Here is a 20,000-nt window from a genome sequence, read left to right on the forward strand (position 1 = left end):
GTTTGTATGTTTGCATGTTTATTTGTTTTTGTTTGTTTGTATGTTTATTTGTTTGTCTGTCATTTTCTGTGCATGTGTGTGTGTGTGTTTATCTGTCTGTTTCTTTGGTGCCTTCGTGCCACAACACTAACTTGATATTAATGAAATTACCAGTTGTCAGTTTCTCTGTAAATAAAAAGTATTGTAATAAATGTGTGGTTGATATCAATGTATACCGACACTTGCACATAATATGAACAAATATGTATCTGTTGACAATGGGCAACGAGGGCGACACCTCCACACACACACCCACACATACACAAAACTATCGACATCTCTCATTCACGTAGTATCCACCGACTAAATACTTTACAAGACGGAACACGACAAGAACGACGAGTGTCTACGTTTGCTCTCTTGCCAGCTGGTCAGCCTTGGCATGCACCTCGTGTATCGGACCAACCATATAGAAGGCAATCTCTGGCACATTATCAAGTTCACCTGCAACAAAGAGGCAAGGATGAGAGCAATGTAGCAAACGGATGGATCATGAGGATACCGACCGTTGAGAATTTGTTGGAAGCCTTTGATAGTCTCATCCAATGGCACGAGTTTTCCCTGTGTGCCGGTGAACACCTCAGCTACTTGGAATGGCTGGGATAGGAAACGTTGGATTTTGCGAGCGCGAGCGACGGTTAGTTTGTCGTCTTCAGAGAGTTCGTCCATGCCGAGGATGGCGATGATGTCTTGAAGTGATTTGTAGTCCTGAAGAAATGTTAGCGAAATGAAGAAACAGAGACATGGGGCACACATGAGAAAATGAGAAACGAAGAGACAGACAAATAGACAGACAGACAAACACACAGACAGACAGACCAATAGACAGACAGACAGACCAAGACAGATAGACATAGACACACAACACAAAGACAGACAGACAGACAAACACACACAACCAGAGACAAACACAAACAGACAGACAGACACACAACCAGACAGACAGACACACAACCAGACAGACAGACACACAACCAGACAGACAGACACACAAACAGACAGACACACAAACAGACAGACAGACAGACAAACACACAACCAAACACACGAACCAAACAGAGACAGACAGACAGACAGACACACACACACGCACACACACAGACGGACAAACCGACTGAGTAACTACCAATTCACCTGCAGTATCTTCTGCACTCCTCTCGCCACATCGTAGTGCTCCTGCCCTACGACGTTCGGATCCATAATACGCGATGTGCTGTCCAACGGATCGACAGCTGGATAGATGCCAAGCTCAGCAATCTGACGAGACAAAACGGTCGTGGCATCGAGATGAGCAAACGTTGTCGCAGGCGCTGGATCCGTCAGATCGTCAGCAGGAACGTAGATCGCCTGCATGGGCAACAACAAAGTGTAAACAGCAAAAATGCAAAAAAATTCAAAAAATACAATACAAAAAATTCAAAAAATACAAAAATACTACAATTGAAAAAAATCTAAAAAATGTAAAAATTGAAAAATGCAAAACAATTTTAAATGCAAAATTGAAAAATATACAAAAAAATGCAAAATTAAAACCTATACAAAAATGCAAAATACAAGATATTTAAATATGCAAAAAATGTTAAAAATTAAAAAAATTAAAATATACAAAATACAAAAAAAAATTAAAAATATTAAAAACATTTAAAAATCCAAAAAGAGTAAAAAATGTAAAAAAAGGACAAAAAAATTTAAATGCAAAAATGTAAAAAAATTAAAAAATATATAAAAATGCAAAAATTAAAAAATTAAAATATATAAATGCAAAAAATGTAAAAAATTTAAAAACAAAAATGCAAACTTTAAAAAAATAAAAAATTGTCTGGAATTTGATGTACTTGTACTGATGTGATTGAGCCTTTCTTTGTTGTCGTGATTCGTTCCTGCATTGTGCCCATGTCGGTAGCAAGAGTTGGTTGGTAACCGACGGCCGATGGAATACGACCCAACAGAGCGGACACCTACACAACACGAGTTGTGGTTAGGAACGTTAGATGCTTGAGTTGTTGTGTTGATTTTCTCGTCCGTAAGTCTGATCTGCACACTTGTCTGTTGATCCGTCTGTACGTGTCCGTTGATTAATTAATTAATTAACTAGTAAATCTGCGTGTTGTTCATCATTTTTCTTTATCTGGCTGTCTGTCTCAGTCAGCACACTAATGTCTGTCTGTCTGTCTGTCTGTCTACCCATACGTACGTACGTCCATCCATCCACCTGTCTGTGTCTATTTGTCTGTCTACCCATACGTACGTACGTCCATCCATCTGTCTGTCTGTCTGCTCATATGTCCGTGTACATCCATCCATCTGTCTGTCTCTGTGTTTGTCTGTCTTTACGTATGTTTGTCTGCCTGTCTGTCTGTCTGCCCATACGCCCATCCATCCAGCCATCTGTCTGTCCACCTGCCTGTCAGTCTGTCTGTCTGCTCATACGCCCATCAGTCTGTTTGTCCATTCATCTGTCAGTCTGTCCGTCCACCGGCCAGCTGTCTGTCTGTCTCGCCCATATGTCCGTCCATCCATCCATCCATCTGTCTGTGTGTTTGTCTGTCTTTACGTATGTCTGTCTGTCTGTCTGTCTGTCATTCAGTCATCCCGCCTGATTGTCTGCCTGTCAGTCTGTCCATCCATCCATCCATCTGTCTGTCAGCCTGCATGCTTGCCTGTGTCTGTCTATCTGTCCATCTATCTGCCTGCTCACCTGCCACCTTCTATCTACCCCTCACCCACCACTCCCACATCTCATCACTTCTCTCACCTCTGATCCAGCCTGAGTAAATCTAAAGATGTTATCAATAAACAGCAGCACGTCCTGTCCTTCCTGATCCCGAAAATATTCAGCAACAGTCAATCCCGTCAGACAAACACGAGCACGAGCACCAGGTGGTTCATTCATCTGTCCATACACCAATGCAACCTACAACCAACCACACAAAAAATCACTTTCCTAGTTGATATCAAATATATAATTTTCAATGTCACTTTTGATTTATCTCCCTTGAGGTCAATGACTCCACCTTCAATCATTTCGTGGTACAGATCGTTGCCTTCTCGTGTTCGTTCACCCACCCCGGCAAACACAGAGTAGCCACCGTGTGCAATCGCCACATTGTTGATGAGCTCCATGATGAGTACAGTCTTGCCGACCCCAGCACCACCAAACAAGCCTGGAATTATGACATAAGAGTAAGGGAGAATGGCAGTAGTGTGTCTGTCTGTTTGTCTACACACACACACACACACACACACACACACACACACACACACACACACACACACACACACACACACACACATGCACACACACACTGTGACTTACCGATTTTCCCTCCTTTCGCATACGGAGCAAGAAGATCAACCACTTTGATTCCGGTCACCAAGATCTCCTGTTCGATGCTCATATCAACAAATTCGGGTGCATCTTGGTGGATAGATGACATCCTAATGTAATAGACTGTCTTAGAACGACAACATAGAAATAATACAACAGAGACAGACAAACAGACAGATGGACGGACAGACAGATAGACAGACAGATAGACAGACATACATACAGATAGACAGACAGATGAGTGTACGAACTATTGCTATTTCCATTAGATACTCAAATATGATTACTTCTTGGAAGGAATTGGTCCTCGTTCGTCTATTGATTCTCCTATAACGTTCATGATGCGTCCTAATGTCTCAGGTCCTACTGGTATTGAAATAGAGCTGCCGTTATCTCTCACACGATTGCCCCTTACAAGACCTTCAGTTCCATCCATAGCAATTGTACGAACAGTGTTTTCTCCTGCAAAACGTAGCAACATAACAATAGATGTAGCCCTCCAATACAATAGTCGTATTGTGAGATGCAACCCTCTAATACAATAGTCTAGTGTATTGTAAGATGCATCCCTCTAATACAATAGTCTAGTGTATTGTGAGATGCATCCCTCTAATACAATAGTCTAGTGTATTGTGAGATGCATCCCTCCAATATAATAGTCTAGTGTATTGTGAGATGCATCCCTTCAATACAATAGTCTAGTGTATTGTAAGATGCATCTCTCCAATACAATAGTCTAATGTATTATGAGATGCATCTCTCCAATACAATAGTCTAGTGTATTGTGAGATGCATCCCTCTAATACAATAGTCTAGTGTATTGTGAGATGCATCCCTCTAATACAATAGTCTAGTGTATTGTGAGATGCATCCCTCCAATACAAAAATCCAGCATTCAAATGTCTCACCAAGATGTTGAGCGACCTCTAGAATAAGCCGTCCACTGTCACGATCAAGCACCTCTAGAGCATTCAAGATGGGTGGCAATCCCTCATCAAATTGAACGTCAACGACGGCACCAATAACCGCAACGACACGACCAGTAGACTCAGCCTGAGTTGCACCTCTCGCACTGGTAGGTGCAGCATCAGCAAAGAACCGTTTCTGATTCGCACACGCTATAAAAGCACAGAAATATCAAAAACTTGGACCAACCATAACACCCCAATTGGAGTCCCGACTAACAAACAAAAATTTACTTACTGCAAATCACAGAACACATTATCTAGCATATAAAATAAATGGTAAAACCGTCATTCACAGCGAGTATTTTATTTTTCTCTCAACAGAAACTCTTGTGGCCATGTGACTCACCTGATACGCAAGCCGGTGAGAATAGGCGAGAAAACGGTCGTACTAATTGACTAGAGAAGCGGGCAGTGCCAGCCATACGGCCAAACGTTAGCAATCCACGTAGAAACGACGCCATTTTCTCGACTGCACTGACTTGCTACGCATGCGCAAACAAGCGAGCGAAACGAGCAAGCCATTTATCAAACCGTATTGGCATTACGTTTTTTATTACACGCAAATTAATATTATTACAACAATAGAATATTGATGTCTAATAATACATAAAATAAATACAAATGTAAATGCGAAACGTTCTGAAATACAAATTTTAATTTTGTTTTCTTGCCTCTGATATACTCCCACGGTAAACGTATCCTTATGACTGACTTAATCTGACTGCTACATAGTCACAAAAGCAAACTCTTAATTTATACTAAATGTTTCAAATGCTGGCATTACAACAAGTGCTAAAAGATAAAAATTTACGGATAACAAAATAATAATTAATTAACTATTAATTGTACTTAAACTTATTGCCTAATTTTTTAAATAGAAATGCTGTGACGTTCAGAGTTATTTCCAACTCCATTTCTGTGCAATATTGCAATTCTCCAGCATCAGGGTTTTCGCTCTTGCATCCCAGTTGAGACAGTGTTGTGACGGCTCATTGTAAAATTTCTGTGTCTCCTGAAATTGCAGTAGTTGTTGAGATAATGCATTATATCTGTGATTTGTTAATAAATTAATTTATTATTTATTTATTTATTTATTTAATAGCTGTGGCTCACTTGTTGGTACTCCCAAAGTTGACCTTGTCGTAGGTGACTGCATCTCATCATAAGAGTGACGTTGCTTGTGGAATCGAGACACAGCATACCCATTCGTAGTTCCTTACTTGATCTGTGTGCCCACACCTGCAACATCAGAAATCAATTTGTATTGACAACATGAGTCCAGTACAATAGCCTAAGGTATTGATAGTGCATTTCATCAATACGGTCGTCGATTGTATTGTGAGATGCATCCCTCCAATACAATAGTCTAGTGTATTGTGAGATGCATCCCTCCAATACAATAGTCTAGTGTATTGTGAGATGCATCCCTCCAATACAATAGTCTAGTGTATTGTGAGATGCATCCCTCCAATACAATAGTCTAGTGTATTGTGAGATGCATCCCTCCAATACAATAGTCTAGTGTATTGTGAGATGCATCCCTCTAATACAATAGTCTAGTGTATTGTAAGATGCATTCCTCCAATACAATAGTCTAGTGTATTGTGAGATGCATCACTAGAATACAATAGTCTAGTGTATTGTGAGATGCATCCCTCCAATACAATAGTCTAGTGTATTGTGAGATGCATCCCTCCAATACAATAGTCTAGTGTATTGTGAGATGCATCCCTCCAATACAATAGTCTAGTGTATTGTGAGATGCATCCCTCTAATACAATAGTCTAGTGTATTGTAAGATGCATTCCTCCAATACAATAGTCTAGTGTATTGTGAGATGCATCACTAGAATACAATAGTCTAGTGTATTGTGAGATGCATCCCTCCAATACAATATGTAATGTATTGAGAAATGCATCACTACAATACAATAGTCTAGCGTTTGAGAGCTGCATCTTTCCAGTGTAATGACAGATGCATACATTAACGTATGTTAGAGATAGCCAGCAATGAACCGCGATAAAATCAGTACACACGTGTGCTCCATATAGAAAACCAATGAAACCAATAGCCACACCAGTAATTACAATAATTAATTATTAATAAACGCAATTCTGATTATTCACAGTAAAAGACATGCATATCACCTGCCTAAGACAATGTGAATTAATTTTAATTATTAATCACAGAATTCATCGGAATTGCCATGGCAACTATACATTTGACTAACAGATCACACACCGACGTCTCATTCACCTGCAATGCCACTCACCTGATCCTCAGTTGACAAGCAAGGCTCCAACTCAACTCGAGATCTCTTAACGTTTGTGTTGCCTGCGATGTCCAGGCATTGATCAAACTGATGATTTCGAATCTAAAATAACAAACGGTTGCCATTCATTTCTCGCCACTGGCTGTGGCCGACCACCTCAGGCCTCTAATCTTAAGTCACCCCTCAACACACACACACACACACACACACACACACACACACACACATGCGCGTGCGCGCACACACACACACACACACACACACACATATGCACACACATGCACACACACACACACACACACACACACACACACACACACACACACACTGATTGTTTGCAATAGAAACTCACCTGTCCAACCTTCACAATCTGCCCATTTCTAGCCACCCCTTGGGCTGTTCTGTCACCCACATTTACGCTTGAATATTTATCCCACTTCGGTGGAACATGCAGCTCCGGATAAACAGATTTAAGATACCATTCAAAGCTCTTGCATTTTAAACGTTTCCTCAACTCAAGGCGTTCAGTGACATCACCGTGATCGACTTGTTTGTATGCAGATTGACTGCGATAAAAGTATTCCTTGTAGTCATCCAGCCACACTTCTGCGAGTCGAATCTGATTTCTGAAAACACTACTGAATGTGCTGAGATCGTCATAAGGTCGTCGATACCGGAACACGTGGCCAACACGAGAGCATGGAATGATCTCTATCCTGCCTCCACACATCCACAGCTATATGAAAACGACTACCAATTAGTTGGCAGAACGTGCACAACATGCATACATGCAGTTGTGGTTTCCACATAATTATTATTAATTAACATTAATAAACACATGGAATAGATTACCCTGAAGGAAATCTCCAGGTTCTCTGCTCCCCAGATCTCCATGCCTTGGTCATACTCTCCGACGTCGTGAAAAAAGGCTCGCCGGATTGCAAACAAACCTCCAGCCATCGTGGGTGATCTACATGCAACACAGCTGTTGTAACTCATTGAGTTGATTGCATAATCAACTAAATCAACTGTAATTATTAAATTAGTATTATTGATTATTGAATTGATGTTATTGAATTGATGAATTATCATATTGAGGTAATAACTGGTACTGTGGTTTACTTGATTGGCTTGATTGTATCTCCAGGTGCTTGCAAATGATCATTCGGCACTCGTTCCCAACTGAAATGCAATCCCCAATTGAAACCGCCACGAACTACACCTGATGGTGTGTATTCAAATGTATCGGAATTTATGATGTCGATGATAGGACAGACGGCCGTGTTGGGCTGCTCTTTAATGCGTGAGAGAAGAGGTTGCAGCCAGAGATAGTTGACTTCACAGTGACTGTCAAGAAAGACAAGAACATCACCAGTTGCAGACCGAGCTCCTAGAGTTCGACCTCGAATTAATCCTTCGCGTCGTTCCGTCTGGATAATACAAATTTTTGCATGATTTCTGGCGTAATCAATAATTTTCTGAATGTCGTCTATTCTGTTGCTGTAGTCGTCGACTAGGATGATCTCGTGAATGAGATGAGGTGGCGATCGATCGAGTACTGACTGAATGGTTCGAAGAAGAGCAGACGGAGCTTCGTTGTGAAAGCAGATAATAATACTGGCACTTGGAAGGTCGTTTGAATATGACACACTCTTACATCTGCATAATCAATTTCTGTATTAATTAATAACAATCATATAATAACAAACTAAAAACACTGACTAATATTACTTTTACACTACTAGACTATTGTATTGGAGAGATGCATCTCACAATACATTAGACTATTGTATTAGAGGGATGCATCTCACAATACACTAGACTATTGTATTGGAGAGATGCATCTCACAATATACTAGACTATTGTATTGGAGGGATGCATCTCACAATACACTAGACTATTGTATTGGAGGGATGCATCTCACAATACATGACGTGTAAACTCATTTATTTAGAATAAACGAGGAGCTAACCAACCGTATGTAGCCAGCACAGACTACCAATCCTGTGGCGCCACACTAAAGTAGATACAGTCAGTAAAATGCTTGCAAACAACAGTACAGATAGAACTATTGGTACACTAAGCAATATATAAGATAAGTATCTATATCTAAGCTAACCTTACTTACTATGTAATCTATTTCTAACAAGCCATATTTTAAAAGAATGTTCAATAACAGTTTTGACAATATTAGACATGAGATGTTGTTGGTGTTTAGTTGGAATGTTTAATAGATAAAAGAACTGCTGGAGACCAATGACGTTAATAAATCCTCTAGAACCAACTTCAATGTTGATCTGCTTGCATCTAAATCCTTGATCTTTGATGTTGTTGACCAATTCCGCGTATCTATTTTGTTTGCGCTCATTTGCAGCATCAAAGTTAGTTTCATGACATATTGTCAGCTTGACAAAATAAACTTAATGGGATCCTTCCTCCATATAACAATATCAGGACGTTGAGAAGTGGCAATAATATAATTACCGGTAGGGAAATGAGAGGAACTATCCTTGTGGTCAGGGAAGATATTTTATGGCTTCTTTTAATAGTAGATGTAGAATAGCATCACGTCTTGTATTATAGTGTTCATTTCTCACTAAAACTTCACAGTTGTTCAGTACATGGAGAATCGTTTGTCTTCTTTGCCATAAAGGGCATTTGCATTTGTCACAGGTTCTCTTTTTCCATAGGACTAAGTTGGCATTTGATGGTAAAGTTTCATTGGTAGCATTCATGATAAAGGATAGTTGACTTGATGGTAGATGTCTAACACAATTTGCCCACATATCTGGTGCCGAATTATTAAGTCTGCTGTTACATCCTTGAACTCTTCAACTTTGTAGTTTGTTTAAAAGTTGTTGTTGGTCTTCTTTTAGGTTGAATTTAGTTTTCTGTGCGAGTGATCTGAATGATGATAATGGATGGTTTTGTAATGACTTTAGTCCTTCTCTGAAACAAGAAAATCTTTTAGGATGAAAGTTGTTAGTAGCTTTCTTTGTTGCCAGTGATCTGATGCAGCCATCTTTAGATGTTAAGAACCGAGCACATTTGGTAGATTGCAATTGAATAGCTGCATTGGATAAATGAGGCAATTCTAAGCCTCCTTTGGAAATATCCATATACAGTCGAGCTGAACAAGCTGAACAAGCTGAACAATGCAGTTTACACCGTTTCTTTAGATAAAAGTTACAATATTATCAAGATCTGTTTTCATCCAACTAGGAGCTAATGGGAGCAGACAGAGATACCAGGTAAGTCAAGGATATACAGCCTGATGGTATAGTTGAAGTTTTCTGCTGCTGCTAACTGGACAGAAGTCGACTTTTGTCATCAATTCTTGGAGTTTGTTCTTTAAAAAGATCTTACAGTCAGTAGTTGATAACTGGCCATTAATGGGCATTCCGAGAAATTTAAATGACTTATGGCCAAGAAAAGGGACTTTCTGGTCACATATCAGAATTGTTGGATCACGAAGAATGTCTTTACTTTTATGGGCCAATCCCAAGCAGCTGCATTTTGGTATTTTGATAACTAATTTAGACCACCGACACCAGTCAGATACAACATTGCAAAGTTTCTGTAGATCTTTTGGAGACTTTGCTAATAGAGTGACGTCATCAGCAAAGAGAAGTACATCCATGGTATAGGCTGATTTATGCAGCCTATATCCAAGAGTTGGTTGAACTTGTTTCAGTTGAAGTGCAAGTGTGTTTATGACCGTGTTGAAAACTATAACAGAAAATGGATCACCTTGAAAGACTCCTATGTTGCACCAAAGTGGACAGGTAGACCACTGTTTTGTAAAGATTATCAATTTCAACGAGCGAGACTACTGTATTGGAAGAATGCATCTCACAATACACTAGACTATTGTATTAGAGGGATGCATCTCACAATACACTAGACTATTGTATTAGAGGGATGCATCTCACAATACACTAGACAATTGTATTGGAGGGATGCATCTCACAATACATTAGACTATTCTTTCAATCTGTTGTCTTCAGTGTTCTTGCCAGGATTGTTTTCTACCAGACTAACCTAATTAAGTTATGCTGTTTTTATTAAAGACAGTGTTCTGCCCAAGATTTTTGCAGTGGTGGTATTGTCTGCTGCATTAATTAAGAAGTGTGGTTCATTTCAGGGCGTGGCTTACGCGATCTAGACAAATTCACTGCTGCAAAAAACAAATATCCTACAATATGTGGAAAAAAAGTAGAGCTAACTCCCGGACAAATGCAATCAAGAATCGTGACGAAACAGATAAGAATTGCCAAACAGAATGTATCGCACTGTTGATGGTCTATGATCTAAAAGAATAGACTAAGAAAGTTGCAACTTTTTTCAACAGTCTGGGAACTATGTTGCCCAGTCTCACGTTTTATATACTATGGCATAGTGAGATGTCTGCCATCAATGCACCAGCTGCAGGTTTTGAACAGCCAGTGATCCTGTCTAGCAAAAATACTCCTGAAGATGACTTTGACTGGCTCTGTCACAGAGTGCCTAGGATATTGCCTTGCTCATTGATGACATGCAGACTTCTGTGTTGGACCTTACCACCACCACCTTAGTGCCATGAGCGATAGACTATATTATAGACTATATTATAGATTATATTATAGATTATATTATAGATTATATTATAGATTTATAATATACATTGTATTATAAATTATATTATAAATTATATTATAGATTGTATTATAGATTATATTATAAATTATATTATAAATTATATTATAAATTATATTATAGATTATATTATAGATTATATTATAAATTATAATATACATTGTATTACAAATTATATTATAAATTATATTATAGATTGTATTATAGATTATATCATAAATTATAATATACATTGTATTACAAATTATATTATAAATTATATTATAGATTGTATTATAGATTATATCATAAATTATAATATACATTGTATTATAAATTATATTATAAATTATATTATAGATTGTATTATAGATTATATTATAAATTATATTATAAATTATATTATAAATTATATTATAGATTATATTATAGATTATATTATAAATTATAATATACATTGTATTACAAATTATATTATAAATTATATTATAGATTGTATTATAGATTATATCATAAATTATAATATACATTGTATTACAAATTATATTATAAATTATATTATAGATTGTATTATAGATTATATTATAAATTATATTATAAATTATAATATACATTGTATTATAAATTATATTATAGATTGTATTATAGATTATATTATAAATTATAATATACATTGTATTACAAATTATATTATAAATTATTACAGATTGTATTATAGATTATATTATAAATTATAATATACATTGTATTATAGATTTAATCTATAATACATTGTATATATAGATTGTATCATAGCACTGGGTGTCTGCTGCCGTGTGAATAAAGTGCTCACCTTTTCAACAAACTGCTCACCTTCCAATGCTTATTAGCTTGGAGCAAGTAAAACACTAGCTAATATATATAGTGGTGGTTGGAACATGTGAAGTGATGGTCGGCCGACCACCTCCAACCACAGTGGGCATAACCCTGTAAAGATGAAATCACTTTGGTTTGCAACGTTTCACACATAAGGTTGATGCCCAACTAAACACCACCTACAGTGTGCAACAACTACCATTTACTAGAACTGAAACATCACCCTTACTGGGAATTTCTGAAACAGCGCCCAGTGTTGCAATACGGATTTTTATGGTAGAAATCCGTTCCCAATAAGCACCCGAGAGCTTCATAGGAAACTATGAAAATTGGCAAAATGACTGGAGTATATGTGTACCACAGAGTAGGCAAGTGTGAGGCCCATCCTGCATACTTAGTCTTTATTATAAACGTAGAACTATGACCAGACCAGACTGCCCGCCTACGCTTCTTGTCAGATGTTTCTTCAGAGGCCAATTTATCTCTCCATTCTCGTACCCTAGTTCTTCCGGTCAATACCCAGCTCACGCAATGCAAGGTTGACATTGCTTCTGAGATCTTCTTCAGCCTTCTGACAAGCTCAACTTCTGATCCACAGTGTGAGATTGCTGTCTGGTTGCCATACCGATACTGTATGTACACTGTAGCCTATAGAACCGCACGTTACTAAACTACAACCTTGGAATATTGACCAACTTCGGACTGTGAGGTCAAATCTCGCACCACAATCTTCATTCTCATTAGTGGCTGTAAATGAGAACTTGCAGTTCCAAAAGATTGCCCAGTGAGCGATCTTTCGGCTGGGCACAGTTTCCGAAATTCCCGGTACAACCTGCAGCTCTTTACACACACTAAAGCAACACAATTGCCTACCAACTATGCAAAGACTCAAAGTTTCATCTTTGTGAAAGTCAGAGATCTAGACATGTCAAAGTAGTCACATCTTGTCTTCCATAAAAGAGCATTCCAACTGTAATACAGCACAGGTGCATGTACATCGCCAAGGTCAACAATTAGCCACAAGTGGGGGGAGAAAGCTGCACCAGGATGCTACGTTAAACACAGTTCCTACAAGTAGTTGTATGTCTAGTACTGCACGCTGCTTTAGAAGCTCTCTGCAGCTGATGCTTAGTGGAGAGTGTCACTATAACAAAATTATGTGATTCTTTCCTTCCACCTAGCAGGAAACACTGCCAACCATCAGAGTGCTGGCATAGCCACATACCTTAGGGCAAGAACGCTGGCATTACAGAGATGCATCTCTCAATACATCAGACCATACAGTTGCTGCAGTGGCACTAGAATAACAACCCTCCACAACAACCAAACTACACATGCCATGACTGACTGTCATGCTTAGTCATTGCCATGCACATGATGACATATAGAATGCATGAGTCAGATTTAGGACACACACCGTCACACACTGTCACCTTAAGAGTCTAACGCAATCACCAGCTATGTCATTCATTTCCTGCCTTAAAAGGCCAAGGGTAATGCAATCATCATTAAGCACTAATTAGTCTGACAATTTGAAGTAGGTCGTGTACGGGGGTTCATGTAGCTGCTTAGGCTTCAATATATGTAGTGACTATGAGCATTCCTGTCTGCTTGTGTAATCCAAACTGTCATTGGAATTTGTAAATTAAAGATTGCTGGCATTCCGATGATTGCAGAATACAAGTGGATGGTAACCAAGACCTGGATATGTGACACACACACACACACACACACACACACACACACACACACACACACACACACACACACTCGCATACACACACACACACACACACACACACACACACACACACACACACACACACACACACTACTTACTGTAGTGCAAGCAAAACAAGGCAATTAACAGACCCACAGATCTATATATACATAACAAGTAAAACAAAGACAAACAAACAGACAGACAGACAGACAAACAGGCAAACACAGAGACAGACACAGACATACATACATACAGACAGACAGACAGACAGACAGACAAACAGACAGACAGACAGACAAACAGACAGACAGCCAGCCAGACAAACAGACAGAGACAGACAGATAAACAAACAAAAACAAACAAACACACACACACAGACGGAGTCGATCACCAGCGTGTCTGACACATGACACACCTACTTCCCATACCCACTCCTCAACGTCAACACAACACACTTCAATACGCATTATCATCATCATCATCATCATCACTCACAGCTCATGCCTCACGTCAGGAACATCTCTCATCAGACCAATAGTGTCACTCGTCAACTGATTGAACGCATGCCTCTCATACCCTTCCACCCTCAACGTCTCATCCGACAGACGCCCATTAGAATTGTCAACAACATTCTCGACTTCTCGACTTCTCTCCCTCTCAGCAGCAACAGCAAAGCGACCTCCACTACAACGCCTGACATCTACATCCGCCACGCCCACTCGGTTGTTCCGGTTGAGTTGTCGATTCCTTGACAGTGATTCGAGAAGGCGCTTAATGCTTCCGTCTGCGTGTCGGTTGATGTCCGTTTCGGTTGTTAACTTTTTGACGTTCTGGAGGTTGAGGAAAGTGCACAGAAGGACAACGAACAGCATGCCACATATGACGGGCTGAGGTCGCAGTCGTAGACGTCTGTGCATGCCGGTTGTAGTGGTAAGAAAACCGAATGAGAGCCGAATTGCTGATCACGCGTACTGTACGGTCAACTGGAGATCATCATGTAAGAAGTGTGACGTCACTATGGCATGGAATTGTGTGTGTGTGTGTGTGTGGTGTGTTTGTGTTTTTGTGTGTGTGACTTTGTGTGTGATTAACTGCGTGTAGGAGTGGTGTGGTAGTTCGAATATGAAGTTAACTACTTACCTCAAGATTAGACGGCTTCTTTACGAGGATTCAATGGAGACTCTACACCCTCCAAACAGCAAAGAGCGCACGCGCGGTCACTGACTTCATGATAATAGAGGCGGGAAATTACCAGATACTAGAGTCCGTATTAGATGCAAGCGATTCATTCATAAAGTTTACATTCAAGCTAAACAATTTCGTGTATTCTAGAATCACCAATTATTGTATTAGTGTGCATGTGTACTCCGCCAGAGCTGATGTGCTCGGATTCCAGACCTCTTCAGACGTAATGACAATTTAATTAATATTGCAGTAAATACAATAAACCAACGTTCTAAAGTACTAGACATTTGGAACGCAATGCACGCTGTCTATTCGTGTCGCATCTATTTGCAGACTCCACAAATCAGCACCGTAGCGCGGCATTCTGAACCCGGAAGTTCGGGTCCATTTGTGAAATTACGAATTACGACACAAAACGATTAGCACTGTCCACCACGTGTACTATAAAAAAAACCCTAATTAATGTACTTTGCAGCCACGGCTTCTTGCCAGAGGCGAATCATTTCCGGACGGTTTGCTTACAATGACCGCGCAACCTCTCATGGAATTTGTCTCGTTTTCTAGACAAACGACATGAAGCCATTACTGCATTTATCGGTTGTTTCTTAATTAGCACAAACCGAATCTAGAGCGCTGCCGTAGGTGCGTGCAGGGTTTACCTTGTAGACGTTTCCGGAATCCGGCCCCTTAACCCGGAAGTAGGCGTGTTTACCAGGTGAAGAAGAGATCCCACTACAACGAATTCTCGTCGAAGCTAGCTGCGGCATTCGATGAGTTCATCGACCACATTTCTCAGTCCTCCATCTTCTTTACATTGCATTAGACCGATTCACACGTGATCGCTGGCGAAGACAACAGCAACGCGCAGCAGCGACACCGAACAAACTGGATCCATCCAGCTGTTCCTAGACTGTCTACAAACCACAGGCAGGTTTGCTTGAAAGCAGACGTATACAACCGTCGAAGAGACGTCGCGGGAACGTGGTCGCAATGCGTTGTCTACTGTGAAACACCAATTGGCAGCGTTACGTCACCTGTTATTACAGACACCTCCACTCTACAGTCGTACTCCCCGCCCCCCTGTATTAGCTAGCCACTAATCACTTTGTAAGTAGATTGTCTGGCCTCCAGTTATAAATACGGGAAATCAACAAGCAAGCCAAGTTACAAGTGAGACGGCCCAAGCCACGCTCAGTCATTCCACTCTCTGCCTCGTCCTAAACAACGTTTCGCGTCACGCTCGAGAAAACTTGTTGCTAGTGGAAGGAAAGGTGAGACTACACGTTTGATGCGAACCGCGAATGCTCCGTTAGCGCTCGATTGAATTCTTTCCGTTGCGGTGCCAAACTACGCTGCTGCTTGTATTGTTACGCTAATGGAGTTGCTCTAAGTGGAGAGAAGCTTCTTCGCGTGCCTATCACGCGCAGTCTAACCGAATTATTTTAACACGGTCGTCTTTCTCTACAGAAATGCTTCGAACCGGTTTACTCATCTGGCTTCTACTGGTCTGTATCCTACCTGGCTGCAGCTCTCGCAGCTGCAACGGGTGCAGACGGCGTCGAGCAAGGGATACCCAGCGTGCAGACAGGCACTCAAAAACTGGATTTGCGTCGGACAGTACGACTGCCGTTCAATCGAGGAGTGATAATGATGATGGTGATGATGCTCCTGTAATGAGCATGGGAGCGCGTGGAGCAACATCGGGTCCCTACTGTACTACAGCTCTGTGGAGGATGACGATCAGCGTTCCGGGCTGCTTCAGTGTAAGACCGAAGACTCCGACCTGTCTCGGTCTGTGCACGTCGTACGAGGCGAACAGTCAAAACGGCCACCTGGCAAAGTCGTGCAAATGCTGCAAGGAGGTACAAGAGTCGGTGCGATACAGGGAGCTCAGACTGCGCTGTCCCGTTCCTGGAACGGACCGAATGCGACGCATGAGAGTGCTAATACCGGTAGTGACGCGCTGCCAATGTCGACCATGTTTGAGCATCAGCTAGCGTTTACAGCAAGACACAGAGACAGGATATTATATACCGATCTATGACAGTTAGTTGAGTTTTCTACGCTAAGAAACTTATCATTTTTGGAGTTGAGACAGAGAGGTTAATTATTGAGAGCTTGCCTCCCTCACTAGCTACTCAGAGGTCATTCAACATGAATGATCCGCAGACATAGTACGAGCATGTACAAACGTTTACTGTACTATTAGTGTAAAAAATCATTGGGACGTTGTCGTATTCTTTGCTTATTTTGCCAATAAATGGTCAGGAACTGAGGTGAACAAACTTTCAAGCTGTCACATCTCGTCACTACATAATGCATCAAGCGCATGGTCCAGTTAGCCATGTATTAGCATCGCCTATCTCTAAAGGATATAAAGTTCCAATTTTGGAGCTTAATTGGGGGCGTGACCAACTCTCAAACAATGCCAAGCATTTCCATTATTATTGTCAACTTTACCAGCTGCAATGTCACTGATGACTTCCAATCAGCCAATAAAACAGATCTCTGCACTAGAAGGTGAGAGACAATGACTCAAAAGGTTGCAGTTGAATCTCATTGATAAAACTCTCCTGAAAAGGAGAACGCATCACATCGAGCTACTCGCCGGCTGCCAGTCTACAGCCTTAAGTCTTCCATCGGCCTGATTTACAATCGTTTGTAAAGCCAGCATTGATACACGCACAGTGTAAGCACATGCGGCGCCAGGCACTGCACTACTAAATGAGTTTAATTAATTAAGGAATATACCAATATTTACAAGAACGAGAGAGGACACAATGAGACCCGACTTCAATAGCTATGACTTGGGATCACACCACCTTGGATTTACTCATCGATGTGGTTCCCTGAGAAACAAATAAACAGGAAATGTCAGACAACAGAATAGCATTAGAATCGACAATTTCCTCTGCCCCAAGGAGACCAATTATATTTTAAGGTAATTGCTTCCATTCCTTCTCAGAGAGGAGAAGCCTAGGTTTCCAATCAAGAGGCAGGTGCTCACCTTATTGCCTGACACGGACTTTCTGCCCTTGGACAATATTCTAGGCAACCCTGGTGCACAACTTGCCACTCCATTCATGTCCTTACTAGAACAACAATATTACATGAATATTACAAACAAAACAACAATATTGGCGGGAAAAACACAGCCACACACCTCGATTTAGGACGAGTAGGTCGACTAGAGGAGACACCACTGGGTGCTGATAGTGAGCGTCGTGTAGAGGTGGGAGGCTCAACGTCACTTTTACTCCACTGTGTGTTATATGTTATACACATATGTCTCTCTCAATCAATCGTCAAACCAACAATCAACATGGACAACATCACCTGATGCTCTGCATCAGAAGTAGCGCCCAGGTGGACACCTTTCTCCGCGTATGCCACCAATCTCTTTACCCCTGACCAATCGAAGAGAATATACATATCAAACGGTCAACGTGCACCATCAGCTGGCGTTTAACACAGCAGACTGACCGGACTCCACACAGTGTCTGTAATGTCTTGTCCACTCGTCTAGTAGAATGTTGTAATAACGCTAGACAGACGACACAAGAGCCACTTCACTTATCCACGACCACAAACCATCACATCAGAGATTAAGTTAACTTACTGTTGTGTCGAAGAATTTTAAGTAGCGTCTTGATTTGGGTGTGGGAAAAACACGTTCAAATCGTCCACATATACTAAGCTTTAACACATAGAAATATCTGTTAAATTAGATGAGACATATTACCCTATTTTCATATTACCTCGTCTTCCGTTTCCATCAGTATGCGCACGTCATCTGGTGTTAGTGTGGTTAGGATCGACAGGCGAACAGCCTTCATCAACACAGAAGCCCCACTCAACAACAATCAGTCAAATAAACGCCCTGAGAGGCCCTCACTTCATCCAGATGCTTCTGTATGTAGAAGACATGCTGTAGAACAGAACAGACAGCAAATAGAACCATTGACATTCGACATCTACTTGTTATTGAGAGACTCACTTTTGCGCGTTCATCAGGAGTCAGACCACCAGATCTCACACGAGCAGCAGCAGTAGCACTAAACAACATGCTAATTTGTCTATTTGTCGGGTGCAGAGTTTGTTTACTGCCTCACGTTTGGCGTGCTTTCTCAACTGATTTGCGTTCAGTGGGAAGGTGGAATCTCGCCATGTTGAGAAGGTCCCTCACCATGTGACCCTTAATGTTCTCATCAAGAAGAGAATTTGAGTGAAGACTACACACACATACACACACACACAAACATCACACACAAACTCAACAAACAACTAACTTCTCTGAAAAATGTGTAACCAACAGGCAGCAATCCACCGATCTTAATGTCTGCATGTATTGTATGTATCATATGTCTAGCAATGTTATTCATTTAAGGTGCAACCTCAATTGTGGTGTCTGTCGGTCGATTAAACTAGGATCGCATTCGATCATTCGATGCACAGTAACACAATCTCCAGCATGTCCTAACAGACGCGCCAGCCTATTGTCCAATCTAATGAGAGAAGATTTGCTAGCAAACTAACAACATTGCCATGCACTCACTTTTGGTAACAATTTAGAAAGATTTCCCACTAATCAACAAGATGTCAGCACTTAGAGCCTCACACAACGTCATTTCAGTTGTTCTCAGCATTTACACCACGTGGCACATCAGACATACGAGTAATAGCCGAGTCACAGTATACAATGTATACACACTTGATGCCATTGACTTCTATCATGCAACATCCACTTTTGACATAAACACATGAGTACAACATTCCTCATGTTTTGTTGCTCGCACACTAATTAACTCATTTCCTGACTTGTTTGATATCAATTTATAAAATCAATATATAATTATTATTATTAAAATTAACTCATTTCCTGACTTCTTTGATATCAATTTATAAAATTAACTCATTCCCTGGCTTGTTTGATATCAATTTATAACTCCTCAACACGTCCACCCACCCAGATGTCACACAAATTCATTGAGACATTTGCAACATTGTCAATCAAG

The 20,000-nt window shown here is 40.4% G+C and overlaps 3 protein-coding genes and 1 long non-coding RNA gene across 4 annotated transcripts in view; 1 reads left to right on the forward strand and 3 right to left on the reverse strand.

Moving 5' to 3' along the window:
- Nucleotides 1–228: 228 nt before the first annotated feature.
- On the reverse strand, nucleotides 229–4,835 carry LOC134192742 (ATP synthase subunit beta, mitochondrial). The gene is made up of 10 exons (XM_062661490.1): nucleotides 4,682–4,835; nucleotides 4,276–4,485; nucleotides 3,655–3,829; nucleotides 3,356–3,477; nucleotides 3,019–3,203; nucleotides 2,795–2,953; nucleotides 1,875–1,997; nucleotides 1,174–1,386; nucleotides 546–747; nucleotides 229–483 (listed from the first exon to the last, which is right to left on the reverse strand). The coding sequence occupies exons 1-10, from the start codon at nucleotides 4,794–4,796 to the stop codon at nucleotides 386–388; spliced, it is 1,602 nt and encodes a 533-aa protein (XP_062517474.1). The 5' UTR covers nucleotides 4,797–4,835; the 3' UTR covers nucleotides 229–385.
- A 14-nt stretch (nucleotides 4,836–4,849) lies between these two features.
- On the reverse strand, nucleotides 4,850–14,986 carry LOC134192741 (inactive polypeptide N-acetylgalactosaminyltransferase-like protein 5). The gene is made up of 8 exons (XM_062661488.1): nucleotides 14,941–14,986; nucleotides 14,296–14,783; nucleotides 7,730–8,266; nucleotides 7,460–7,577; nucleotides 6,960–7,343; nucleotides 6,608–6,709; nucleotides 5,449–5,574; nucleotides 4,850–5,347 (listed from the first exon to the last, which is right to left on the reverse strand). The coding sequence occupies exons 2-8, from the start codon at nucleotides 14,715–14,717 to the stop codon at nucleotides 5,234–5,236; spliced, it is 1,803 nt and encodes a 600-aa protein (XP_062517472.1). The 5' UTR covers nucleotides 14,718–14,783; nucleotides 14,941–14,986; the 3' UTR covers nucleotides 4,850–5,233.
- Nucleotides 14,987–16,118: 1,132 nt separating this feature from the next.
- Nucleotides 16,119–17,270, forward strand: LOC134192744 (uncharacterized). Its single transcript, XR_009971977.1, has 2 exons — nucleotides 16,119–16,256; nucleotides 16,453–17,270. It is a non-coding gene; the product is annotated as an uncharacterized LOC134192744 (long non-coding RNA).
- Nucleotides 17,271–17,520: 250 nt separating this feature from the next.
- The window catches only part of LOC134192740 (tubulin monoglutamylase TTLL4-like), a 20,674-nt gene continuing 18,194 nt past the window's right edge, over nucleotides 17,521–20,000 (reverse strand). The window contains exons 12-21 of the mRNA XM_062661487.1: nucleotides 19,098–19,217; nucleotides 18,983–19,040; nucleotides 18,881–18,913; nucleotides 18,744–18,815; nucleotides 18,605–18,682; nucleotides 18,469–18,529; nucleotides 18,322–18,392; nucleotides 18,149–18,246; nucleotides 17,993–18,077; nucleotides 17,521–17,834 (exon numbers count right to left, since the gene is read on the reverse strand). Of these exons, the coding sequence (XP_062517471.1) occupies nucleotides 17,799–17,834; nucleotides 17,993–18,077; nucleotides 18,149–18,246; nucleotides 18,322–18,392; nucleotides 18,469–18,529; nucleotides 18,605–18,682; nucleotides 18,744–18,815; nucleotides 18,881–18,913; nucleotides 18,983–19,040; nucleotides 19,098–19,217 (712 nt within the window). The 3' untranslated portion in view covers nucleotides 17,521–17,798. The remainder of the gene's footprint in view (nucleotides 17,835–17,992; nucleotides 18,078–18,148; nucleotides 18,247–18,321; nucleotides 18,393–18,468; nucleotides 18,530–18,604; nucleotides 18,683–18,743; nucleotides 18,816–18,880; nucleotides 18,914–18,982; nucleotides 19,041–19,097; nucleotides 19,218–20,000) is intronic.

The sequence above is a fragment of the Corticium candelabrum genome, chromosome 17 (assembly GCF_963422355.1).
Source record: "Corticium candelabrum chromosome 17, ooCorCand1.1, whole genome shotgun sequence".
In the NCBI taxonomy this organism is placed as follows: Eukaryota; Metazoa; Porifera; class Homoscleromorpha; order Homosclerophorida; family Plakinidae; genus Corticium; species Corticium candelabrum.

Coding starts and splice junctions, on each gene's coding strand:
- LOC134192741 (XM_062661488.1), bottom strand. CDS start 14,717: ATGCACAGACGTCTACGACTGCGACCTCAGCCCGTCATATGTGGCATG. Junction 8,267..14,295: donor CCTGACGTGAGGCATGAGCT/GTGAGTGATGAT, acceptor TTGATTATGCAG/ATGTAAGAGTGTGTCATATT. Junction 6,710..6,959: donor AGATTGTGAAGGTTGGACAG/GTGAGTTTCTAT, acceptor TTGTTATTTTAG/ATTCGAAATCATCAGTTTGA.
- LOC134192742 (XM_062661490.1), bottom strand. CDS start 4,796: ATGGCGTCGTTTCTACGTGGATTGCTAACGTTTGGCCGTATGGCTGGC. Junction 2,954..3,018: donor TCAAGGGAGATAAATCAAAA/GTGACATTGAAA, acceptor GGTTGGTTGTAG/GTTGCATTGGTGTATGGACA. Junction 748..1,173: donor GAGTGCAGAAGATACTGCAG/GTGAATTGGTAG, acceptor ACATTTCTTCAG/GACTACAAATCACTTCAAGA.